General features: G+C 39.0%; 1 protein-coding gene across 4 annotated transcripts in view; it reads right to left on the bottom strand.

The window, feature by feature from the left end:
* Positions 1-20,566, bottom strand: part of CCDC192 (coiled-coil domain containing 192) — a 211,715-nt gene that overhangs the window by 66,785 nt on the left and 124,364 nt on the right. For 3 of the 4 annotated variants that reach the window (XM_019831645.3, XM_045058581.1, XM_045058565.1), the window contains exon 6: positions 1,094-1,226. In XM_019831645.3, coding sequence (XP_019687204.2) covers positions 1,094-1,226 — 133 coding nt within the window. Of the gene's footprint in view, positions 1-108; positions 228-1,093; positions 1,227-20,566 lie in introns of those variants that run through there. The other variant, XM_019831647.3, reaches the window with a different exon arrangement.

Raw genomic sequence — 20,566 nt, 5'->3', positions numbered from 1 at the left:
TGTCTCCCTTTCTGAAGCCACCACATCGCCTACTTTCCCCTCCTCCATTTATTTCCACGGTCCTCCTCTTTTTCCAGAATTATTTATGAATAATAAAGGAAACCAGAGGAAGAATAAGGGCATGTTTCTGGTTTTACAAGAATGCCACACAGGAGAGGAAGACATTTATCCAGGGGCCCACGGTTTTGCAAGAGATCCACCAGGCAGAATGAGGATGGATAGCACTTCTGTAGAACAGAGACAAAATAGCCTTCTCTTCAGAGGTGCATAGGCACACTGGGTAGTGTAAGTGGCTGTCTGGAGGCTGATGGCCTTAGGTGTTGCTCACACTAATCTGAGGCAAAGTAACCAACATCCCTATGCCTCTGTTTATTCTTTGGGGATCCATAAACGTACTTACTTCAGAGCTTATTCTGAGACTTAAATTCATGTGAAGTGCTTAGCAAAATGCCTGGCACAAAGTATTAAATGGTTACTCATATCATGGCTAAAGATGACGGTCTGAGGGGTCTTTTTCCCGCAATGTGTGTTTATAGTCTCTTAGAGAAGACTTGTTAAAGATCTACACCAAAGCGGCTATTAAAATCTTTCTAAACCACCCAGATTTCCTCCTCTCCCAGCCTTGCCTGCTTGGTTCTGGCTCATTCACCTATTGTTTAAACGCTTTTTTTTTTTTTTTTTATCTTCCCTGGGCCTGCCTTAGCCTACAGGCCTGTCCACACTCATCTCCTCGCTCCACTCAAGAGCTTCATCCATCGGGTCCTCCTTTGGCTCACCTCCCTCACTGCCGCCCAGCTTGTGCAGAGATGCTTATCAGTTCTACCAAGTCCAGCTCCTCAGCCTCAGAGACTTTGCTTTAAGGAACTGCTTATTCATTCTCTGCCTCACAGTGAAAGTGAACCGAGCCTGGAGTCAGTAGTTTGTGTCATGTCACTATTCATGTGGAAAGGAGGTCAGGCCAGGCCAGACCTGCATGCTGTTGGGCCAGTCTGCTGCCTGGCACTGTGGCCCTGCTTGTAGCTCTGTTGCCAATAAAACCATATATCTTGCAGGATAGAGGGCCGGCGTGCAACTGTCACGTGGTAATACTGACCTCTAGGGGCTGGCTTTCCTTCACACAGAGTCTTTATCTTCTCATTCAGTTCCAGGACTGTGATGGCAGCCTCTTGCTTAGCTGTTGCCAAATCAGTTTGCAGCTTTTTCAGTTTCCTTTTGTGCTTTAGTTTCTTAAAAAAAAAAAAAAAAAAAAAAGTTTCCATCACTAGAGACCGATGGATCAAAGGAATAAAAAGAACTAATGAAGTCAGGACAAACATGGCCTCAAAGCCCAGCTTACATGAACTGCTCTTGGATTATCTAGCTGAAGCCCTTTCTGAGGTCTGTGACGTGGAGTGCTTGTGACCCTGTTGAAGCATTGCGGTAATAAAAGCCACTCTCTACATTCGAGTATCTTTTACCCTCTTGAAAGGTTTTCATGTGCATCCGAACCTTGTATTTTGGTCATTTGTAATAGAGGCAATTGGAGATCAACTTTAGTTGGTGGTTGGCATTTTACCACTGAGGTGCCAGTGCCTAAAAGGGTCTGATTTTTTTTTCCCAGTCTGCAAGTAAACTCCCATGAGATAGAGCCTTGTTTCTGTGTCATGTTCCACCCTAACACCATAATGGTTTGCATTCAAATAAACTCTGAAGAGTGTGATGCTAGCATGAAATGCTGATGTTTGCAGATATTTACCATGGTATCTATACAGGGAAAGTGATCAGGGGTACAAATGATTAAGCGGTAGAAGACAGGAATTGCTTGCTATGAAATAATCTGATTGATGACATCTAAACCTTTGAAAGAACTACTTTAGGAAGGTGTTACATAACCCAAGGGTTCACCTTGAGACTTTATGACTACTCCTTTTATGGGTGGCAAAATGAATTTGATTTGTCAAAACCAGATGTAGCTGTCACTACAGAGAAGCCGTCTCTTGTGAAAAGTTTCGTATTTGCACTTGGGTGATGCTATCTTTCCACTGATGGGCTCACTTTGCCAAGTCTGTATGGACTGGTAATTAGGAATCCCAGAAAATAAATGACTAACATTTCTTATCAGACCTAAATCCTGAGATAGAGGAAAAGAATGGCTTTTGCACACCAAGGAAGACTTCACATAGAAAACATCAGGTGATAGGGAATGGCTTCCTTTTTTTTTTTTTTTTTTTTTTTTTTTTTTTTTTTTTTTGAGAGTGAAGCCAGTAAAATCAGTTTTTCAAATATGGGATTAGATAGTCATGGACATCCCATTTCATTCATTCATTCATTCATTCGTTTTTTTAGAGAGTGAGCTGGGGAGAGGGGCAAAGAGATAAAAAAAGAGAGAAAGAATCTCAAGCAGGCTCCACGCTGAGCCTGGAACCCAACACAGAGCTTGATCCCACAACCCTATGATCATGACCTGGGCTGAAATCAAGAGGTGGACACTCAATGGACTGAGCCACCCAGGCCCCCCTAAGCCCCCCATTTTAAAGACAGATCGTCTTTTAGACTGAAGCAGGATTAGGATTTCACAAAAGCTGAATTAACGACATACATATGGCTAAGACAGAATGTGTTATTCAAATGAGCATGGTAGTCATGGAACTTCTAGGGAGTTGGAAGGGTAGAATCTGGCATGGTTCCCCAGCACGGTTCAGTTGAGAGGTGCCCTGATCCACAATGTGAGTTCCTGGTTGGTTCAGCAGTTCTCCTAAGGTGTAGTTAGTAATCATAGACTCATTCCATTATGCTAATTATGAAGCACCCTTGTGGTGTCAGTCATGATGCTGTCCAGTTGTTGAAACATCATTGCTGATAAGGCTCCATGGCACTCACAGCTTCTAACTACTTCCATGCCTCTGAGTCTATTCATTGAAAGCCTTCACCATCTGGCCCACCCTTAGGGTTAGTTCAGGGAGAAACTGAGCCGATCAAGAAATGCCTGGGTATTTGATAGCTGTGTTTCCCATAGTAAGTTATTAGGTTGGCATGTTCATTGTTACCTCCCTATCTTACCAGTTGGTTTCTATTTGTTCGTGAGGACTTCATCCATTGCAGGTCTGAGGTGATAATGCCTCTGAGGCCCTGTGTGATTTTCCATGTCCTGTCCTGATGCTGCTTCAGGACTGTTCCATGCTCAGATTTTTCACCCTTTGTTTTTATCATTTAGAACTTAGGGGCTAGAAAGTGGGAGGGATGATGTTGAAAGTGAGAAAGTAAAGGAAATGAGGGAAAGAATGGCAAAGGGATTCTTAAGACAGTGTTAACTGAAAGAGTCAGAAAAAGGGACACGTGGGTGGCTCAGTTGTTTAGGCATCTGACTCTTGATTTTGGCTCAGGTCCTGATCTCTTGGTTCGTGGGACCAAGCCCCACATCCAGCTCTGTGCTAACAGTGGGGAGCCTGCTTGGAATTCTCTCTAACCTCTCTTTCCTCCCCTCCCCCGCACTCTTTCACAGCGCACATGCTCTCTCTCTCAAAATAAATAAACTTAAAAAAAAGTGTCAGAAAAGAACCAATAATGGCATGCGTGCTGACACATTAGAGATTAAGTGTGAGGGTGAATGTACCTTACACTGACCTATATAAAAAAGTTAGGGTGATGGATAGAAAGAGTAACCAATAGACAAGTGACAAATCAGAGTTAGCAAAACAGTAATTTAATCCAGTTATTAAGTATATAGATGTTTACTGTAAAAGTCCTTCAACTTTTCCGTGCTTGGAATTTTCTATAAGGAAATACTGAGAGGAGTAAGAAGAAAAGATTTCATTTCATCACATTGCTTCTCCCTTAATTCTTTTTTTTTTTATCGCTTTAGGTTGTTTTATTTTGTGCCCCCCCCACTCCCTCCCCACCAAAGAAAAAAAAACACCCCACAAATCCTCTAATAAGAATTGCAGGTGGTTTTCTTGGGAGGTAATGAGAAGCAACACTTTGAAGATATATAACATAGAAAGAAGGTAAAGGTTGTGCTAATGAATGGATTTCCACTGTTGTCAAATTGGTCTCTGTCCTACTGGAAAACATCTTTTTTTTAAATTAGAGTTAGTTAACATATAATGTAGTATTGGCTTCAGGAGTAGAATTTAAGCATTCATCAGTTAGATACAACACTCAGTGCTTATCCCAACAAGTGCCCAAACCATTGCCCATTTAGTCCATTCCCCACCCACCGCCCCTCCAGCAACCCTCAGCTTGTTCTCTATTGTTAAGACTCTGTTATGGTTTGCCTCCCTGTTTTTATCTTATTTTACTTTTCCTTCCCTTCCCCTATTTTCACATTTTGCTTCTTAAATTCCACCTTTGAGTGAAATCATAGCATACTTGTCTTTCCCCGACTTAATTCATTTAGCATAATATACTCTTGTTCCATCCACATTATTGCAAATGGCAAGATTTCATTCTTTTTGATTACTAGTAATATTCCTGTGTGTGTGTGTGTGTGTGTATGTGTGTGTGTCTATCATATCTTTATCCGTTCATCAGTTGATGGGCATTTGGGCTCTTTCCATAGTTTGGCTGTTGTTGGTAATGCTGCTATAAACATTGGGGTGCACGTTCCCCTTCAAATCAGCATTTTTGTTTTCTTTGGATAAATACCTAGTAGTACAGTTGTTGGGTCATAGGGTGGTTATATTTTTATCTTTTGGAGAACCTCCATCCTCTCTGCCAAAGGGACTGCACCAGTTTGCATTCCTACCAACAGGGTAAAAACAGTTCCTCACCAACATCTGTTGTTTCCTGAGTTGTTAATTTTAGTCATTCTGACAGGTGTGAGATGGTATCTCATTATGGTTTTGATCTGTATTTCCCTGATGATGAGTGATCTTGAGTATCTTTTCATGGGTCTGTTAGCCACCATGTCTTCTTTGGAAAAGTGTCTATTCACGTCCTCTGCCCATTTCTTCACTGGATTTTTTTTTTTTTTTTTTTGGTGTTGAGTTTGATAAGTTCTTTATAGATTTTGGATATTAAGCCATTATCCAGTATTTCATTGCAAATATTTTCTCCCATTCTTTTGGTTGCCTTTTAGTTTTGTTAATTGTTTCCTTCACTGTACAGAAGCTTCTTATCTTGATGAGGTCCCAATAGTTCATTTTTGCTTTTGTTTCCCTTGCCTCTGGAGACGTGTTGAGTAAGAAGTTGCTGTGGTCAAAGTCAAAGAGCTTGCTTCCTGTGTTCTCCTCTAGGATTCTGATGGTTTGCTGGCTTCTCCCTTAATTCTTAATAGATGGTATTCACATTCTGAAATTCATTTTGCAATGATTCATATGCAGATAAGTATTATTTTTTGAAACTTTTCTCAAAGTAGGCATTGATAGTAAATAAACCTAAGCAAAAACTAAATGTAACTTGGAAAGACTCGGTGAGGTGGCCTACAGGGGCTGGCATGGTGTCACCAAGAAAAAGTCTTTATCAAACTACATTTCTGTTTTGACAGGATGAATTGGTGGATAGAGTGACTTGATGAATATGTGTCAGTGGAAAGACATAATGCTCCTCAGTATCAGTTCAACATTTCACCTTTTCAGTTAAAAGAACTTCATTCCTTAAAAAAAATCAAATTTCCAGACTACCTTTTTATCTTCCTCTTATGGTGATTGTATGTTTTGCCTTTATTATTGTTATGATATTTGTATATTTGCCTTATGATCTGAAAAAGTAAGTGAGGATATTTAGTTTGGAGAAGACAGTATATAGGAGAGTCATGACATGTGACTTCAGTGATCTAAGGTACTATTCAAGAGGAGAGGAAGTTGAGTTAAACAGTATTATTTTAGAGATACCTGGGGAACAATGAGTAAAGAAGTCAAGAGGAGGCAGATTTTGGCACAACGTGAGAAAGCACCCTCCAATAATCAGGGCTGCATTCATAACAAGGTAGGATGGGTCCTGGCAAAGGCCTCCTGCTCTGGGAATGATCAAGCAGAGACTGGATGAACATCTTCAGGCAGGCCCATGGTAAACTCTGGGACTTGGGTCGGGAGGTAATTAGAGGTCTGGCTTACCCCCAATTCTTTCCACCTCTGGCTTCCTCCAGTCTCTTAGGGGCACAGCACATTTATGAATGGACACCTCAGCCCTCAAAGTCTCTAAGATGGGTACAGTTTTCAGGGATCCCTTAAAAACAGCTCTGGAATTTGTGAGATGTTCTGTAGGAAGGCCAAAAAAGGCCTGTGGGGCCTTTATTCAAGGATATTATCCTTATTCAAGGATATCCTTATTCAGGATAATGTGACCCAAAATGTGCAAACTTCATTATTTAGCTATAATGGAAAGGGGAAGGGAAGTTTAGATTTAAACAAAAAATTGAAAAAGAACCTTGATTTGTTCTATTGGGATCTTTTGGTTGTTCAAACCAGTTGTTAAGAGTTTAACAACTTTGTCTTTTTTTTTCTTTTCTCCAGACAGAACTGCTGTATGCTATTAATTCATAGATCTAACCAAGCCCTTTGGGCATTTCTAAAAATTCAGTTTGCCAACATGTTTTTTATTAGTCATAGACATCAAATGATTTCAGCAATGATAATATTTTCCTTTGCTTTTTTGGCATTCTTTAGCCAGGCAACCCAAGTGTTGTACTTGAACGTAATTGAGTCTGTTATTGTCTCCTTAGTAACTAGGAACTCCTGTCCATGATTACTGAAAGGACAGGAAGGCTTTATAGCTTGGAGGTAAATTCCTATTACCTTGCTCTTTTCCTACTTCTCCTACAGGGCGGACAGAAGGAGGAAATCATGTATTTGTGCAATGTTTTGAAAAGGAAATATCTATCCATATCACATTGCTGAATAGCTTGCATTATACCAAGTCATCGGGAATTAGAAATCATCAGGGAACTATTTATAGATGAGTTTCATCACAAAGTTGCCAGCATTGTTTAAAATTTCTTGGTCTTTGCACATACTATGAACTGTGGCCTCAGATTCTAAGCCCAGGCTTTGTCAACTATTGGCCATGAGAAATTGGGCTGGGCTTATGACATTTCCAGGTCCCTAATCCCATGTCACATAGCTGGTGGAGAGTCATTGACATAGCATACAAATGACAGTATCCAGTTCTATATTTGCAAAGTAGTAGATAGGTTTTCCTCTTTTGTCGTTATTCCTTGAAACACATCAGGGAAACTCTCAACCCTCCACTAAAAACACTAAGGTATCCTTTCTAAAGATGTCTTTGTCACACTTTAGAAAATGAAATTTGTTCTTTAACAAGAGCGAGATTTGTCTTCTTTTCTTTCAAGATTTGTCTTCTTTTCTTTCTCCTTCCCCATCTTCCTCCACTTCCTCCTCTTTCTTCTTCTAAAACAAGCTTTCTGCATAATTGCAGTGATCTTCTCCTCACTTTGGATGGGTAGACAAAACTTAATGTCCTGAAAACAGATATGCAAATAACCTTGATCCATTCCACTGCCAGAGCTGGCCGGATGCCTGGCAGAGTAGGTGGCTGCCTTGGTGGAATGATGTGAGCAGCTTTCTAAAGCCCTACCTCTTGCTGCCTGTGGCATCTATGTCAGGCTTGCCGGAGCATAGCTTCTTCCCACCTTGTCTGAAATCCACCCCATTCAGTCCCCTTCGTTACTTAGCAGAGATAACAAAGACAGGTTTTGTCTCCAGAGGCCACTGATAAAATGCTCACTACCAAGAACATAAAAGAGAATTTGGTTTGAATACAGAACATAGAAGCAGACTTCCCCTTTCATGCCTTTTCTGTAATAGCCCATTGTTAATAACAAAACTAAAGTGATGATAGTAGCTTTTGGGTACAACTCGGCTTAAAAAAATCAATTTTACATCTCTTGTTTTGTATTTATGCCATCCTTAGGTAAATATTTTAGAAGTCTAGGAATGGCAAATAGGTGCCTTGTAGTTTCCTTTCTACTCCATGGCAGGCCCTCACTTTGGGGATTTTTTCACCCCAGTTTGCATCAGTGACTTCACAATCCTTAATCCACACTCCCAGCAGCCACTGCTCATTGATGAAACCTAATTGTTATTTATGATCTTGTCTCTGTTTTGTAGGTAAGAGAGTTGAGGGCCCAGGAGAACTTGAGTAGATCATGGTAACCATAATCTCTTAGTAAGTAGCTAATTTGACTTGAACTGAGTTCTTTTGATTCCAAAGACTGATTTTTCTTCTCAGTGGTAGCATAAAGGTTCACTAATCAATAGCACCATTAATTTTTAAGTTACTTAAAGCTAACTTTGTTAGTGACACTGAGTGTGAGTGGCTCTGCTTAGTGGAAGTAGAAAGGCAACAAAACAGACTTGGTTATAAAAGAGTGATGCTGAAGTGTGATGGTGAGGCACTTACAACATGGATTGCTATGATATCACTAGAGAAGCTAAGAAATAAAGGAAAGATGTAATGAACCCAACTAAGGGCTGTCTGTGCCAGGTGTTGCTCTGAGCTCTCTTAGTGTCTTTCAGAAAAGGATCTTGGATTGATCCTGGTGATTGTGACCATTTTGTTAGGTCAACTGAAGTGACAAAGAGTAGATCAGATGAAACTTATTCACAAAACACTTTGAATGAAAGACCAATCACAAATGCGAAACAGAGCATAGTCTCCATTCATTTAACAAGGTTTCGGGGATTAGTTAATACACAAACCTTTAGGCCTCATCTCAGCCTTGACCAAGAGTCCGGCCCCACGTAACCACTGTTGATGTTTCATGACCAATAGTCAGACTTGGGAAATCATAGCTGACACTTTACAGTTCTCTAAAGTATTCCTCCCATCTGAATAGCTTATTTTGTGTTAAAGCATGCTATAGAAATAAATTTTATTTCTGTTTCCTACTCCCAGAGGATTTGGAAGTTGTAATAAAAAGAAAACAAAATCCCAGTAATTAATTAGACAAACATCTTGAGTCACTACAGAAGAGTTTACCTATAGTTGGAGCCAAGTCTCAGTTCTTTCCCTCTATGGGATAAATAATTCTTAGAGACAGAGGCAAAGTTTGCCAGTAGATGTCCTAGTTTACAGAAATGCCTGCGCACGTGTTTATGTAAGACAAGTAACAAATTAATACAAGATAAAGAGAGAACTTAGAATTGAAATGAAATCCAATGATAAGGTAGACATGTCTAACAATAGAACTGTCCAAAAGTTGAAAATTTTGCCAAGGACCATGAGCTACCCTTCCTTGCATGTAGTACACAGACTAATGAGAACGTTCAAGAGAGAAGCTAATGCTTACCGTGTATAATAAGCCAGGCATAGTTCTGAGAAGTTGGTACATTCATACGTTACTACTTAATTTCTTTTTTTGTAGCAAACCAGTGAAGTAGAACTATTATCAATTCCATGTTTAGAGGCAAACCCTGAAGTACATAGATCTTTAAGTAACTTTCCCAAAGTCAAATGGTGACTCACAGTTCAAATCTGAGCAGTCCAGCTTTAGACTGTCCCTTCCATTCCTATGCCATGCATGCCTCAATATCTTACTCAGGGTCCTACATTGTGAACTGTGTAAATGAGACGGCATTTTATATTCTATAAGTCCATTTCTTAAAGCAAGAAGTGTTCAGTTTCTGATCATGAAGCTTTGAGACATGGGCTGACCCCTTAGCACAATTTAGGAAATCAGAATCACTGAATCCTACATGACACAGAGTTGAGTACAATCTTTGAAACCAAATTGCCCAACCCTAGCATTTTAAAGATGTGGGAGTATAAGCAGAGAAAAATGACATGATTTGGCCAGTATCATAGCTAATAAAACTGCAAGAGGCAAGACTCAAAGTCAGACTCTCTGACTCCTCATTTCAATGTGTGTGTGTGTGTGTGTGTGTGTGTGTGTGTGTGTGTGTGTTTCCCCACTATATCATGTTGCTCCTTGGCCATACAAGCTGAAGGGCAGTGAAATGAGTATATGATTGAAACTTGGAGCAGTAACTAAAACCCCCAAGGTATAAGATCCCAGCGTCAAAAATAGCAGTTATTTAGGTAGGTACTTTACCTTAAGTCTCTTGTCACACAGAGAGCTATAAAGGACTGGATTCAGGTCACTCTATACAGTACATATTGGGGTTACATTTGACAGAAAGCAGAATTGTTAGGGGTGCCTGGGTGGCTCAGTCGGTTGGGCATCCAACTTGAGCTCAGATCATGATCTCACAGTTTGTGAGTTTGAGCCCCACATAGGGCTCTGTGCTGACAGCTCAGAACCGAGCCCACTTTGGTTTCTGTCTGTCTGTCTGTCTGTCTGTCTCTCTCTCTCTCTCTCTCTCTCTCTCTCTCTTTCTTCCCCTCCCCAACTTGTGCTCTGTCTCTCTCTCAAAAATAAATAAACATTAAATATTTTTTTAAAAAAAGAAAAGAAAGCAGAGTTGTTAGATAATTGAGATCCCTTTCACTTCAAAGAAACAAGCTGGACCCATAAGAGAAACTTGCCCTCATATAGCATTAGAATATCTGTACTCAGTCAGACAAACTCACTCCTAAGATTAAGGGGTGCTGCCTGCCTGTAAGCTCTTTTTTGTGTGAGTGTAACCCTGCCTTATCATTCTCACCCAGTAAACATTAATCAGGCTGACAACCAAGAGTTTTGAGAAAGAAAGAACCTACAGTGCAACAATTCAATAAACAAATTTTCATACTGGCTGAGCACAGCACAAAATAAAACTGAGTGTTCACAAGGTCTTTCTCAAAAAGAAAGTGTAGCCAGTGCTTGGTAAAGCCCAAATCCGATTTTTGGTCTTAGAGTCTCAAATCACACCCTGAGAACAGAGAGAGAAGTGCCTTGTCACACCTAACAGAGCCTCCTAGGAAGCTGTTTTCCAGTCCAATCTTCCCCGGGGACAGAGAGAACCTAAAGGGCCAAAGCTGTACATGAAGCAATTTGACTTTCTCAGCCCCACCTCTACAGGTATTGGTATCATTGGCAAACTGCTATAGAAAGTGACGTGGGTGGAAGAGAACAGAAGCCAGAGTACAGAATATATAGGTGGGGGAAAAAGAATTCCCCTGTCTGCCTTGTGAAAGTGCTGCTAAGCTCTTCCAACATGATTATAAAAATTATGAAAAGGCTTTTCTCTGCAATGACTTTATAATGGGGCACATGCGTGTTTTTGTTTTCTTTTGTTCTGTTCTGTGCCCAGAACTCCTTTTGAACTTGACTAAGGCAGCCTTCTGAGTGGAAATTGGCAGCTATTGGCCATATATGACTTACCCTGAATCATAAAGCAAAGACATGTGTTTGAAGACTGGAAAATTGAGATGCTGAAGCACCAAGGTGCTTAAATCACCTTGAAGGGTTTTCTGGTGTGGTAAAGAGAACCTAATTAAGTTAACCTTCTCAGTAAATCTCTCCTTCAGAAATCCCTCTCTGCCTGGAAAGCAGAGAAATGACAGGGGATACAAGCTCAGTGAGTGTAAGAGTTGGCCTTAAGATAACTGACAAAAATGATAAGGAACTCTAAATAGAGGAAAGGAGAATAGTCATAAGAGGAGAAATGATTCTCATATAGCATGATCAAGCTTTGTACAGTGTGTAAGAAAATAGAGAAAGCAGCAAAGTGGGAAGATTTCTGCAATATGTATTTTTCCCATGAAATACCATATTCAAAAAACTGCTCTCTGAATACAGAATTAACACATTTTTACAGCATAAACTTGTAAGTTTAAAGTTAAATGGACTTGATTTCATGTATAACAATGTTAAAACTAATAAAGTGAGTGCATGGCTGAGTGTTTTGTACGTTGTTGAGTGGCATGACATTAGTTAATATTGTTACTGCTATTATTATCTTAGAATCTTTACTCTGAGAACTTCTGAGCTAGTGGTTCTTAAAAATTAATTATCGAACATAAGTCCTTACAGTAATATCTGTTAGTTGAGTATTATATAGCTGCAATTAAATAAGTAATTTGTCTATTCTTTAATTTTTTCTTTTATTTTTTATATTTTTATTTTAGCAGTGGAAAAGGGCAAAAGGAAAGAGAGAGAGAGAGAGAGAGAGAGAGTTAGAACCTCAAGCAGGCTCCATGCTCAGCATGGAGACCAACACAGGGCTTGATCCCATGACCCTGGAATCATGACCTGAACCAAAACCCGGAGTCATCCACTCAATGCACTGAGCCACCCAGATGCCACTCTTTTCTTTCTTTCTCTTTCTTTCTTCTTTCTTTCTTTCTTTCTTTTCTTTCTTTCTTTCTTTCTTTCGAGAATGTGAGCATGAGCAGGGAAAGGGCAGAGGGAGAGAGGGAGAGAGAATCCTAAGCAGGTTCCATGCTCAGCACAGAGCCCAATGCAGGGCTCAATCATATGACCACAAGATCACAACTTGAGCTGATAATGAGTTGGACACTCAACCGACTGAGCCACCAGGCACCCCTATTCTTCAACTTTTCAGTTGCTTTAATGTGGTGTGTGTCTAGAAACAGAAGTGGTTTCATAAGAGTCAAAAATCTCAAGCCAAGTTTTCCCCTAAGAAACTTCGAAGCATCCAATTAGGTTTGTTGTTAACAATGTTTGACACTTAGTTTGATCAAGGACATTGAAATATGTGTGGAGAAATCACCAGAAATTAAAGCATTGAACTTGGCTCCTTGCTCAAGATGTGATTTACCTTTCTGACTCTTTCATTTAAAAAAAAAAAAAAGATTCACTTGAATATTAGACTAATTGGGCAATATAAATTCAAGTGAATGGAATAAATTCATGAAGCAGATGGTGGGAAGTCACACACATCTAGCACTACTGGCCCACAGACCAGAACCAATGATAGAAAGTCTTGCCTATGTTGACACCAACTACTTTTATCTAGAACATAAGATAGTGTTTAGCAGTTTAGTTGATACTGCTACTCTAAAAATTCTCTTTTCTTGATTTTCCTCGTCTCAGTTTCTTCTCACCCAGTCACTGTTATAAAGAGGAGGTGATTTATAAGAAAGACTCCGACAGCATAGCAAGGATCACTAAAACAGTGTCTTGGCCTTCAGTTAGAAAAACCAAGTTCCTCAAGATGCTGGAGATACAGAGCAAACAGTTGGTAATCATATAAATTACAAACATACAGTCTTGACAACACCTATAACTATAACCCAGTGACTAAAACTGAACTATCTTGAAGTTCCTTTGCCCATGATTTGCAGGGCAAGGTCACTCTGGTAGTCTGACTGCAAAGACATTTTGTAGTCTCCTCTTCAATTCTGTTTACATTCATGCTATCTGATGAATGTCTACTGAGGAGGCATGCATAATAGGTGACATTTCATCTAGTAATGGTGACATTGTAGACTGTGTCCATTTGATCCCACGCACACAAAACTCATTTCCAACAGTGCAACAAAATCTCTATTTTCTTTTCTCAGAGAAAACCTTTCAATCTGACAATGTTAGCTTAGTATCTCTGTCAGGGTTTTCCTGCAATTCCTGCCCCTTCACCACTGAGGCAATGCACCATAAACCTTTAAAGATGAAAGAAGAAATAGCAGTGGTTTGCCACATCCGAAGACTTCCATACTGAAAAGTGTCAGTCCTGTTCTGTGGAGGGATCTTTTCACAGACCCGAGGAAATGGTCTCAACATTAAGCAGTATTTGCAACCTAAATCTAGTTTCATTCCTCATACACAATGTTCCAGCTGTGACTTTAGTTAAATATTTTTATCTTGTCCTTCTTCACTATTTAGAGAAGCTGTCTCATCTATGTCATGAAGCCATATTTCACAGGTAGAGAGACAAAGATATTTAGATTTATTTATGGTTCTTTTCAATATTCCTTAGAACAAAAGATTAATTTCAGAATCTGACCTTATGCGTGAATTGGGTTATATGTGTGCAAGACAGGGTTGTAAAGGCATAACCCAGTGAAGGAAATATTAGATGCTTGTGAATCATATGTAGAAAGTCAGAGAGGGAGGCAAAGGTGTGGTGATTATGTAAACTCTTGCTATGTAGATATTAGCAAGTTTCATATTGCATATTTTAACAAGTCTAGACAAACGTCCTTGTCATAAAACAAGTCATCAAATATAGATCGTTGCTTGGTTTTGTTGGACTCAAGAATCTGTTACTCTCATTTCACTCTTTAGCAAAATACTTTCTCTGCTTCCATTAAGAAAGCTAGCAGTGAAAAGACAGCACCTGAATCTGAACTCTCAAACAGAAATCTTTGATTAGATTTCAGAGTCCTATCTGGTAGACCTCCAAGCCTGTTCCCATCAACATACCTGCATCTCAGATATGCAAGGATAATGGGTAGGGAGGGGAATATGTGGACTGGGCTTAAAGCCACTTTGCCTCATGTCTTGCTAGTGACTAGTGGTGTCACAACTTCCCAGAGTCTAAGATTGTAAGATTTAGGAGTAATCAGATGAGTTGTTAATCAGGAACAGGTTGAAGGTGTCCCAAGGTAGACAAATGGTGAGTTGTCTATTCTAGTCCTGACCCAGAAAACATTCAGGAGCCATATTTGATCAGTTCTGCTTTAGAGAGGAACTTTCAGGTCATTGTTAGTGATAATAGGAACAACGTTGTACTGATAGGAAACCATTCAGATTTGAAAATGTCAGGACCCCAGAAAAATAAATACTTGGGACACCTTGGACTGAATCTGATCCCCACCCCCAGGTAAGAATGAGGCTGACCTGGAGCCAGACAAACTTCTATAAAACTAAAGTTCAGGAGATACACAAGAAATAAATCTTTTTGACAGTTTGAAAGAATGAATAGATAAATAATATGCTTCCTAATTTTGCTCACATACCATGTATCAGAGTCTAAGCTGACTTCTCCTTCCTTTAATTTCAATTCTATAGTGCCTTATGTCAACTGACAATATCAATTACTGAGTCTAGGCTTTTCCACTGAAGATATTTTTTTAAAAATTTTTAATTACTGCAAAAAAAAAAAAAAACGCATGGCATGAAATTTACCATAAAACCATTTCTAAATGTACTGTTCAGTAGTGCATGTACCTTGTGCAACCAACTCATAGAAATTTTTTTCTGGAAAAATTGAGACTCTGCACCTATTAAATAACAGCTCACCATTTTTCAGACCCTGGAAACCACCATTCTACTTTCCTTTTTGTAAATTTGACTACTCTCATACCTCATATAAATGGAAACATATAATATATATCTTTTGGTGACTTATATCACTTAGTCTAGTGTCCTCAAGGTTCGTCCATGTTTTAGCATGTGACAGGATTTCCTCCCCCTTTTTTTGTCTTTTAAGTAGGCTCCATGACCAATGTGGGATTCCTTCCTTTTTAGGGCTGAATAATAGTCCATTGTATGTCAATATCAAATTTGGCTTGTCCATTCATCTCTTGATGGACACATGGGTTGCTTACACTTCTTGGGTCTTGTATGGAAGACATTTCTTGAAATAGTGATCATAGCTATACAATAATTATAATACTTGCCTTTCCTAGGTGACTGAAACTTTTCATCTTTTCATTACAGATTGCATTTTTGTCTCCAAAAAACTGTTTACTTTTGTTTTTATTGTCAACAAACTACAGTGGTTCTAAAGTGAGAAGACATTGAGAAGCCATCTCAGGTCTTACAAAGTATTTTGGTAAGACAATTTCTATAATAGATCTCTAAAATTAGAAATCGAATCCTTTCCAACCCTAAAATCACTCCTTTTATGTCTGACATTGGGTCTTTTTTTTTTTTTATGAAGGAAAGGTCTATACTAGTATCATTATGACTTACAATTCTTTTACTAGGAAATGGAAAATTCCCCTGGCAGACAAACAGGCCTGGAGTCACTAGCATACATAATTCAAGAAAGCAATAGCCTAAGAAATGGGTAAAAGTTGATACATATCAGTTGTTGTTAGAAAAGAAACACATAGGGGCGCCTGGGTGGCTCACTCGGTTAAGTGTCTGACTTCAGCTCAGGTCATGATCTCATAGTTTGTGGGTTTGAGCCCCATGTTGGGGTCTGTGCTGACAGCTCAGATCCTGGAGACTTACTCTGATTCTCTGTCTCCCTGTCTCACTCTGCCCCTCACCTGCTCACACACACACACTCTCTCTCTGTCTCTCAAAAATAAACATTAAAAAAGAAAAAAGAAAAGAAACACACAGGAGAAGGTTATTATCGGAGAAGCCAAGTCAGTGATGAGCTGCTCTTTTTCCTTCACTGACCTTGCAGAAGGGGGCTGTTAAGACTTCACCTCCTGTTTTATACTTTGACATCTGCACATCAAATCCACCTGAGAAGTTCTTGAGCTCAGCTCAAGTTTCTTTCCAGGTCTACTCAATCAAAATTTGAGAGAATTTGGAACTGGCTGGGTAATCCAGCTTTTAAGCTTTTTGGTTGGTTCTGATGTGCACATCTATAAAGGTCAACTAGAGGAATATCTACAGATAAGAGCCAGGTGCTGTTTACAAAGACAGTATGAGTGTCCTAAGGACATATGTGTGTTGTATGCATGACACAGGCATGAGTGTGAGTTGGGAAAAAGGGGAAAACAGCAGAAAAACTCCAGAAAGATGGAGAAAACTCCAGAAAGTTGCACATGTGGAGGCTTGGTCTATGTAGGCTTGGTCTATGTAACATGTCTGCTATTTTTTTCGTAGATGACTAATTTCAGCTGTAGAAAGAAAGGAATTAATTGGAGCAAAAGAGTATCAGGTTCTGGGAATAATACTATGATATGGCAGTGCAGTTAAAGAATTTGTGGAGTATATCAGCTTCCTTCCTTGGGGTACATGTGAAGAGATTGTAATCACAATGCCACACTTCAACCAAGCCATTAGAAGTTCAAGCACTCCTTCTCTCTCTGACTTGGAAAAAAAAACCTCAGTCTTTCTGATCCTTATTTCTTACCCCTGAGTCCTTTAGAACTCTTTTCAGGTCACAAAACTAAGGAAAGTTCCCATCCCTGCTTTCACACTCATTGCATTATTCAAAGTTATTTCAATGACTTTCATAAGCTTCAAAGAGTTCTAGCAGGAACATTCTAAGTCCTGTTCTCAATTCTGTCAACAACACAGTAATGTGAGGCGAGTGCCTGGTGTTCACTTTCCCTAATGACAAATGGAAATTTTTAAACTACCTCAGGGTTTACATATGGATGAATTAACTCATCCTGATTAAAACCTCTGAGCCTCAAATGTTCAAAATGAGATGGGGAACAGAGACAATAAAAAGGATACTTCCAGAAAACCTTTTTTTTTTATCTTTGAAGTCATATTTTATATTTCGTGTATAAAAGTAACTCAAGATGTTTACAAAAGGTAACTCGTGCTTATTAAATGCTTTAAGTTCCTTGATAATCCCTGTGAGCACTTAACACACACACACACACACACACACACACACACACACACAGAGCGGAAAAGGAAAAGAATTGTCATTTTTGCAGCATAAAATATCTCAAAGATTTTTAAGAGGTAGCCTAATTTTGTCCATTATGGGTGGAAAATTTTATAGGACCTCAAAGTACTCCAAGGTATTCCAGTATATGAAAAAGAGGAATGTAATGTAGTCTAAAAAGGTTTGATGTGGAATGTAGTTACTATCACGTCTTGGCTCATTTGTGTTATTTCAAGTTTTTTTTTCTATAATATCACAAACTGGAGTCACACTGTGCATATTTTTAAGGAGATAAAATATCTATTGTATCTAATTATTTCTTTATTACTTTTCTCAATTGCTTTATTTTTCCATAGGACTGTTATTACTATTTTCTATGATAGAGTAAATGGAGAAAAAACTGTAAATTAGATAAGGAATTATACTAGAAATGCTATTTCTATAAACCTGGCAGAGCCAAGAGAGCATATCAACAAGAGTTGAAAATTTCTACTGGCCTGATCCCAATTTTCCAAGCACATAATCTACTAAAAAACTTCTTAGATGAAGACTTTTGAGGCTATGTTTTTCTGACCAGGTTAAACATTCCAAATCAGATAAAAATTTAAGAGAGAATCCAGCTCATTAGAAAGAGCTGTTTTTCTGTGATTCTCAATAATTTAGTTTTGTTCAATAAACACTGTATTAGGTGCCAGCCTCTGAGGCAGATTTTGGGAATGGAGTAAAGCATAATCCCTTCTCTTTGGAAGCTCTTTGTCTTGTGAGAGAGACAAGTACATTAACTTCTAGTGTAATATTTGGTGGCAGAGCATGTATAGAGTCGGAGGGGGTCCTTAGCCCTCCCTTGGGGGAGGGGGTCAAAGACAGTTTCCTAGGCGAAATATTGCATGACCTGAATCTTAATACATGTATTGGATAGATTAGAAAGAAAGAGGTACAGGACAAGGTCATTCCGGTATGCATAAGACTAGTATTCATAAATATTGTCTATATTGGAAACCTCATGAGGTCAAGTTCAAGATAAAAAGCAGGAGACATATAGCCTAGAAAATAGAAGATCTTTTATATGGTTCTAGGAAGTTTGGCCTTTATCTTGCAGGAAATGGAAGAATTTTAGGCTTGGAGAAATACATGCTATAGATAGATCACCCTGGTCATATGAGGTGGGTACAGTTTCATGAGAGAATATTTAGATGCAGGAATTTCAGTTATAAAAACATTTCAGTTGTTCCAGTAAATTGGGGACTGAAAGACAAGAATATTTAGGAAGTAAATTGAATCTGAGTGATTAGTTACGTATTTGTGAAGTGAGGAGGGTGGGAGAGTGGGGAAAAGGAAAGTTTTGGATTCCATAATGTTGTGATTTTCAAGCTGTAGTGTGTGTAAGATTTACCTAGTGAGTGTTAAAAATGTGAGTCGAGACTGTTGATCAAGATGACAGATTGGATTGATTTGGGGAGACACCCTTCCCACACAAACTGTATGGTAACACAAAACAATATATTACAGATCCAAACACATATGTAAAAGCCCCAAAGGAGAAATGTGAACTATCTGGATATTAAAAATGCAATGGAAACTCAAAGCAAGTAATCTTGAATAAGAGTGGAAATGAAGCAGATTACAGGGGTATTGTAAGCAGACCTCAGCCTTAGGGGTAGCAGTTTTCATGGTCATTTAAGAAAGGGAGTCAACCCTATAGGCCTTCTGCCTAAAAGGGGCTGGGATAGGGTTGCCCTTCTCCTGCATGCAAACCGAGCTAGGAAGAGGCTTTTCATTTGGCAAAAATGGGTAAAAATACATCCCTCATCAACTCAGGGACATCTCAAGAATGCAGGAAAGACATCCTGGAGAAATTTACATCTCAAATCCATGTTGTGTATGGCTTGTGGTTCTGATTCGTATTTATCTTGTCATACAGAAACCATTAGCCAAAAATATATTTTAAAAATGGTTCAGAATTAATGAAGCATGAAGAGAGGCAAACTTGGAACAGTGTATTAGGAGCTCCCATGGAAACAGTCCCCACTAAAGATAAGCTCACAGTCTAAAATTACAAAACACAGAAGTTGACTCCCTGCAGTGAGAAAGAAGGAGAGTGTCAGCATACACAACCAACAGAAGAACCATACCTAGAAACTCTTAATAATGGAGGAATCTAAAAGGGTTTTAATGTCCAAAAATAATTTTAAAAATCAAGAATAAGTCATTATGGGGAAAAAAGAACAAGTATGAAAAAAAAAAACAAGTAAAAATTTGGAAATAAAAATCATCAAAAAATATATGGGTTAAACCAGAGAATAGATAAAGCAGATAAAAGATCTAGGACATTTGTGGACAATCTAAGGGAAAATCATGAGAATCTACAGAAGTGAAGAGATAGAACATATGGAAGACTTTTAAGAGACATAGAGTACAGAGAGGAATCTCTAAGTCTAAGATGGTTTCCAAAAGAAGGACAAGAGAGGTAATAAATTTTATATTTGAGGTCATTGTTGAAATATGTGAGGTATTTGAGGTAAAATGTGGAGAAATTTCCAGAAATGAAGGAAGACATAATTCTCCAGACTTACAAATTACATTGAGTTCTGGAAGAAAAAGTTTAAAATGGGCATCTTGGGTCCTACTCTTAGAGGTTCTAATTTACAAACAAGTATTAACACAAATCTTTGTAACCTTCAATATCTCATGGCACACCGGGAACCCATTCTTGGAACACTTAGTATTCTGGCACTCCAGTGGGTAAATGGTGGGTAAATAGATCATTAGCTCAGTCATGTGGGCTCAAGGCAAATCATTTTATTTAACCAGGAGCTTTGTGGTCATATGCAAATGTTGAAAGAAAGGATGTAGTTGAGAGGAGTGGTTTAAATTTACCGGAAAATAATGAATAGTTGAATTTCTAAGATTCCTGAGATGGTGGGTGAGGATTAGCTCCCAAACCAGGTAAGTGTTGGCCCAGAAGAAGCAGGGATGCCTATGTGTGTGCTGGTAGAAAGGTAGAGTCCTGCCTGATAACATTTCTAGGATATATTTTAAAAATGTTTTAATGTTTACTTATGTGTGTGTGTGTGTGTGTGTGTGTGTGTGTGTGTGTGTGTGTGTGACAGAGAGAGAGAAGGAAAGAGAGAGAGAGAAGGAGGGAGGGAGGGACAGGGAGACAGAATCCAAAGCAGGGTCCAGGCTCTGAGCTGTCAGTACAGAGCCCGACACGGGGCTCAGACTCGTGAACCAGGAGATCATGATCTGAGCTAAAA

Source organism: Felis catus, chromosome A1 (genome assembly GCF_018350175.1).
Source record: "Felis catus isolate Fca126 chromosome A1, F.catus_Fca126_mat1.0, whole genome shotgun sequence".
Classification (NCBI taxonomy): domain Eukaryota; kingdom Metazoa; phylum Chordata; class Mammalia; order Carnivora; family Felidae; genus Felis; species Felis catus.
The sequence above is the reverse complement of the archived record's forward strand: the minus strand, read 5'-3'. Positions and strand labels throughout refer to the sequence as shown.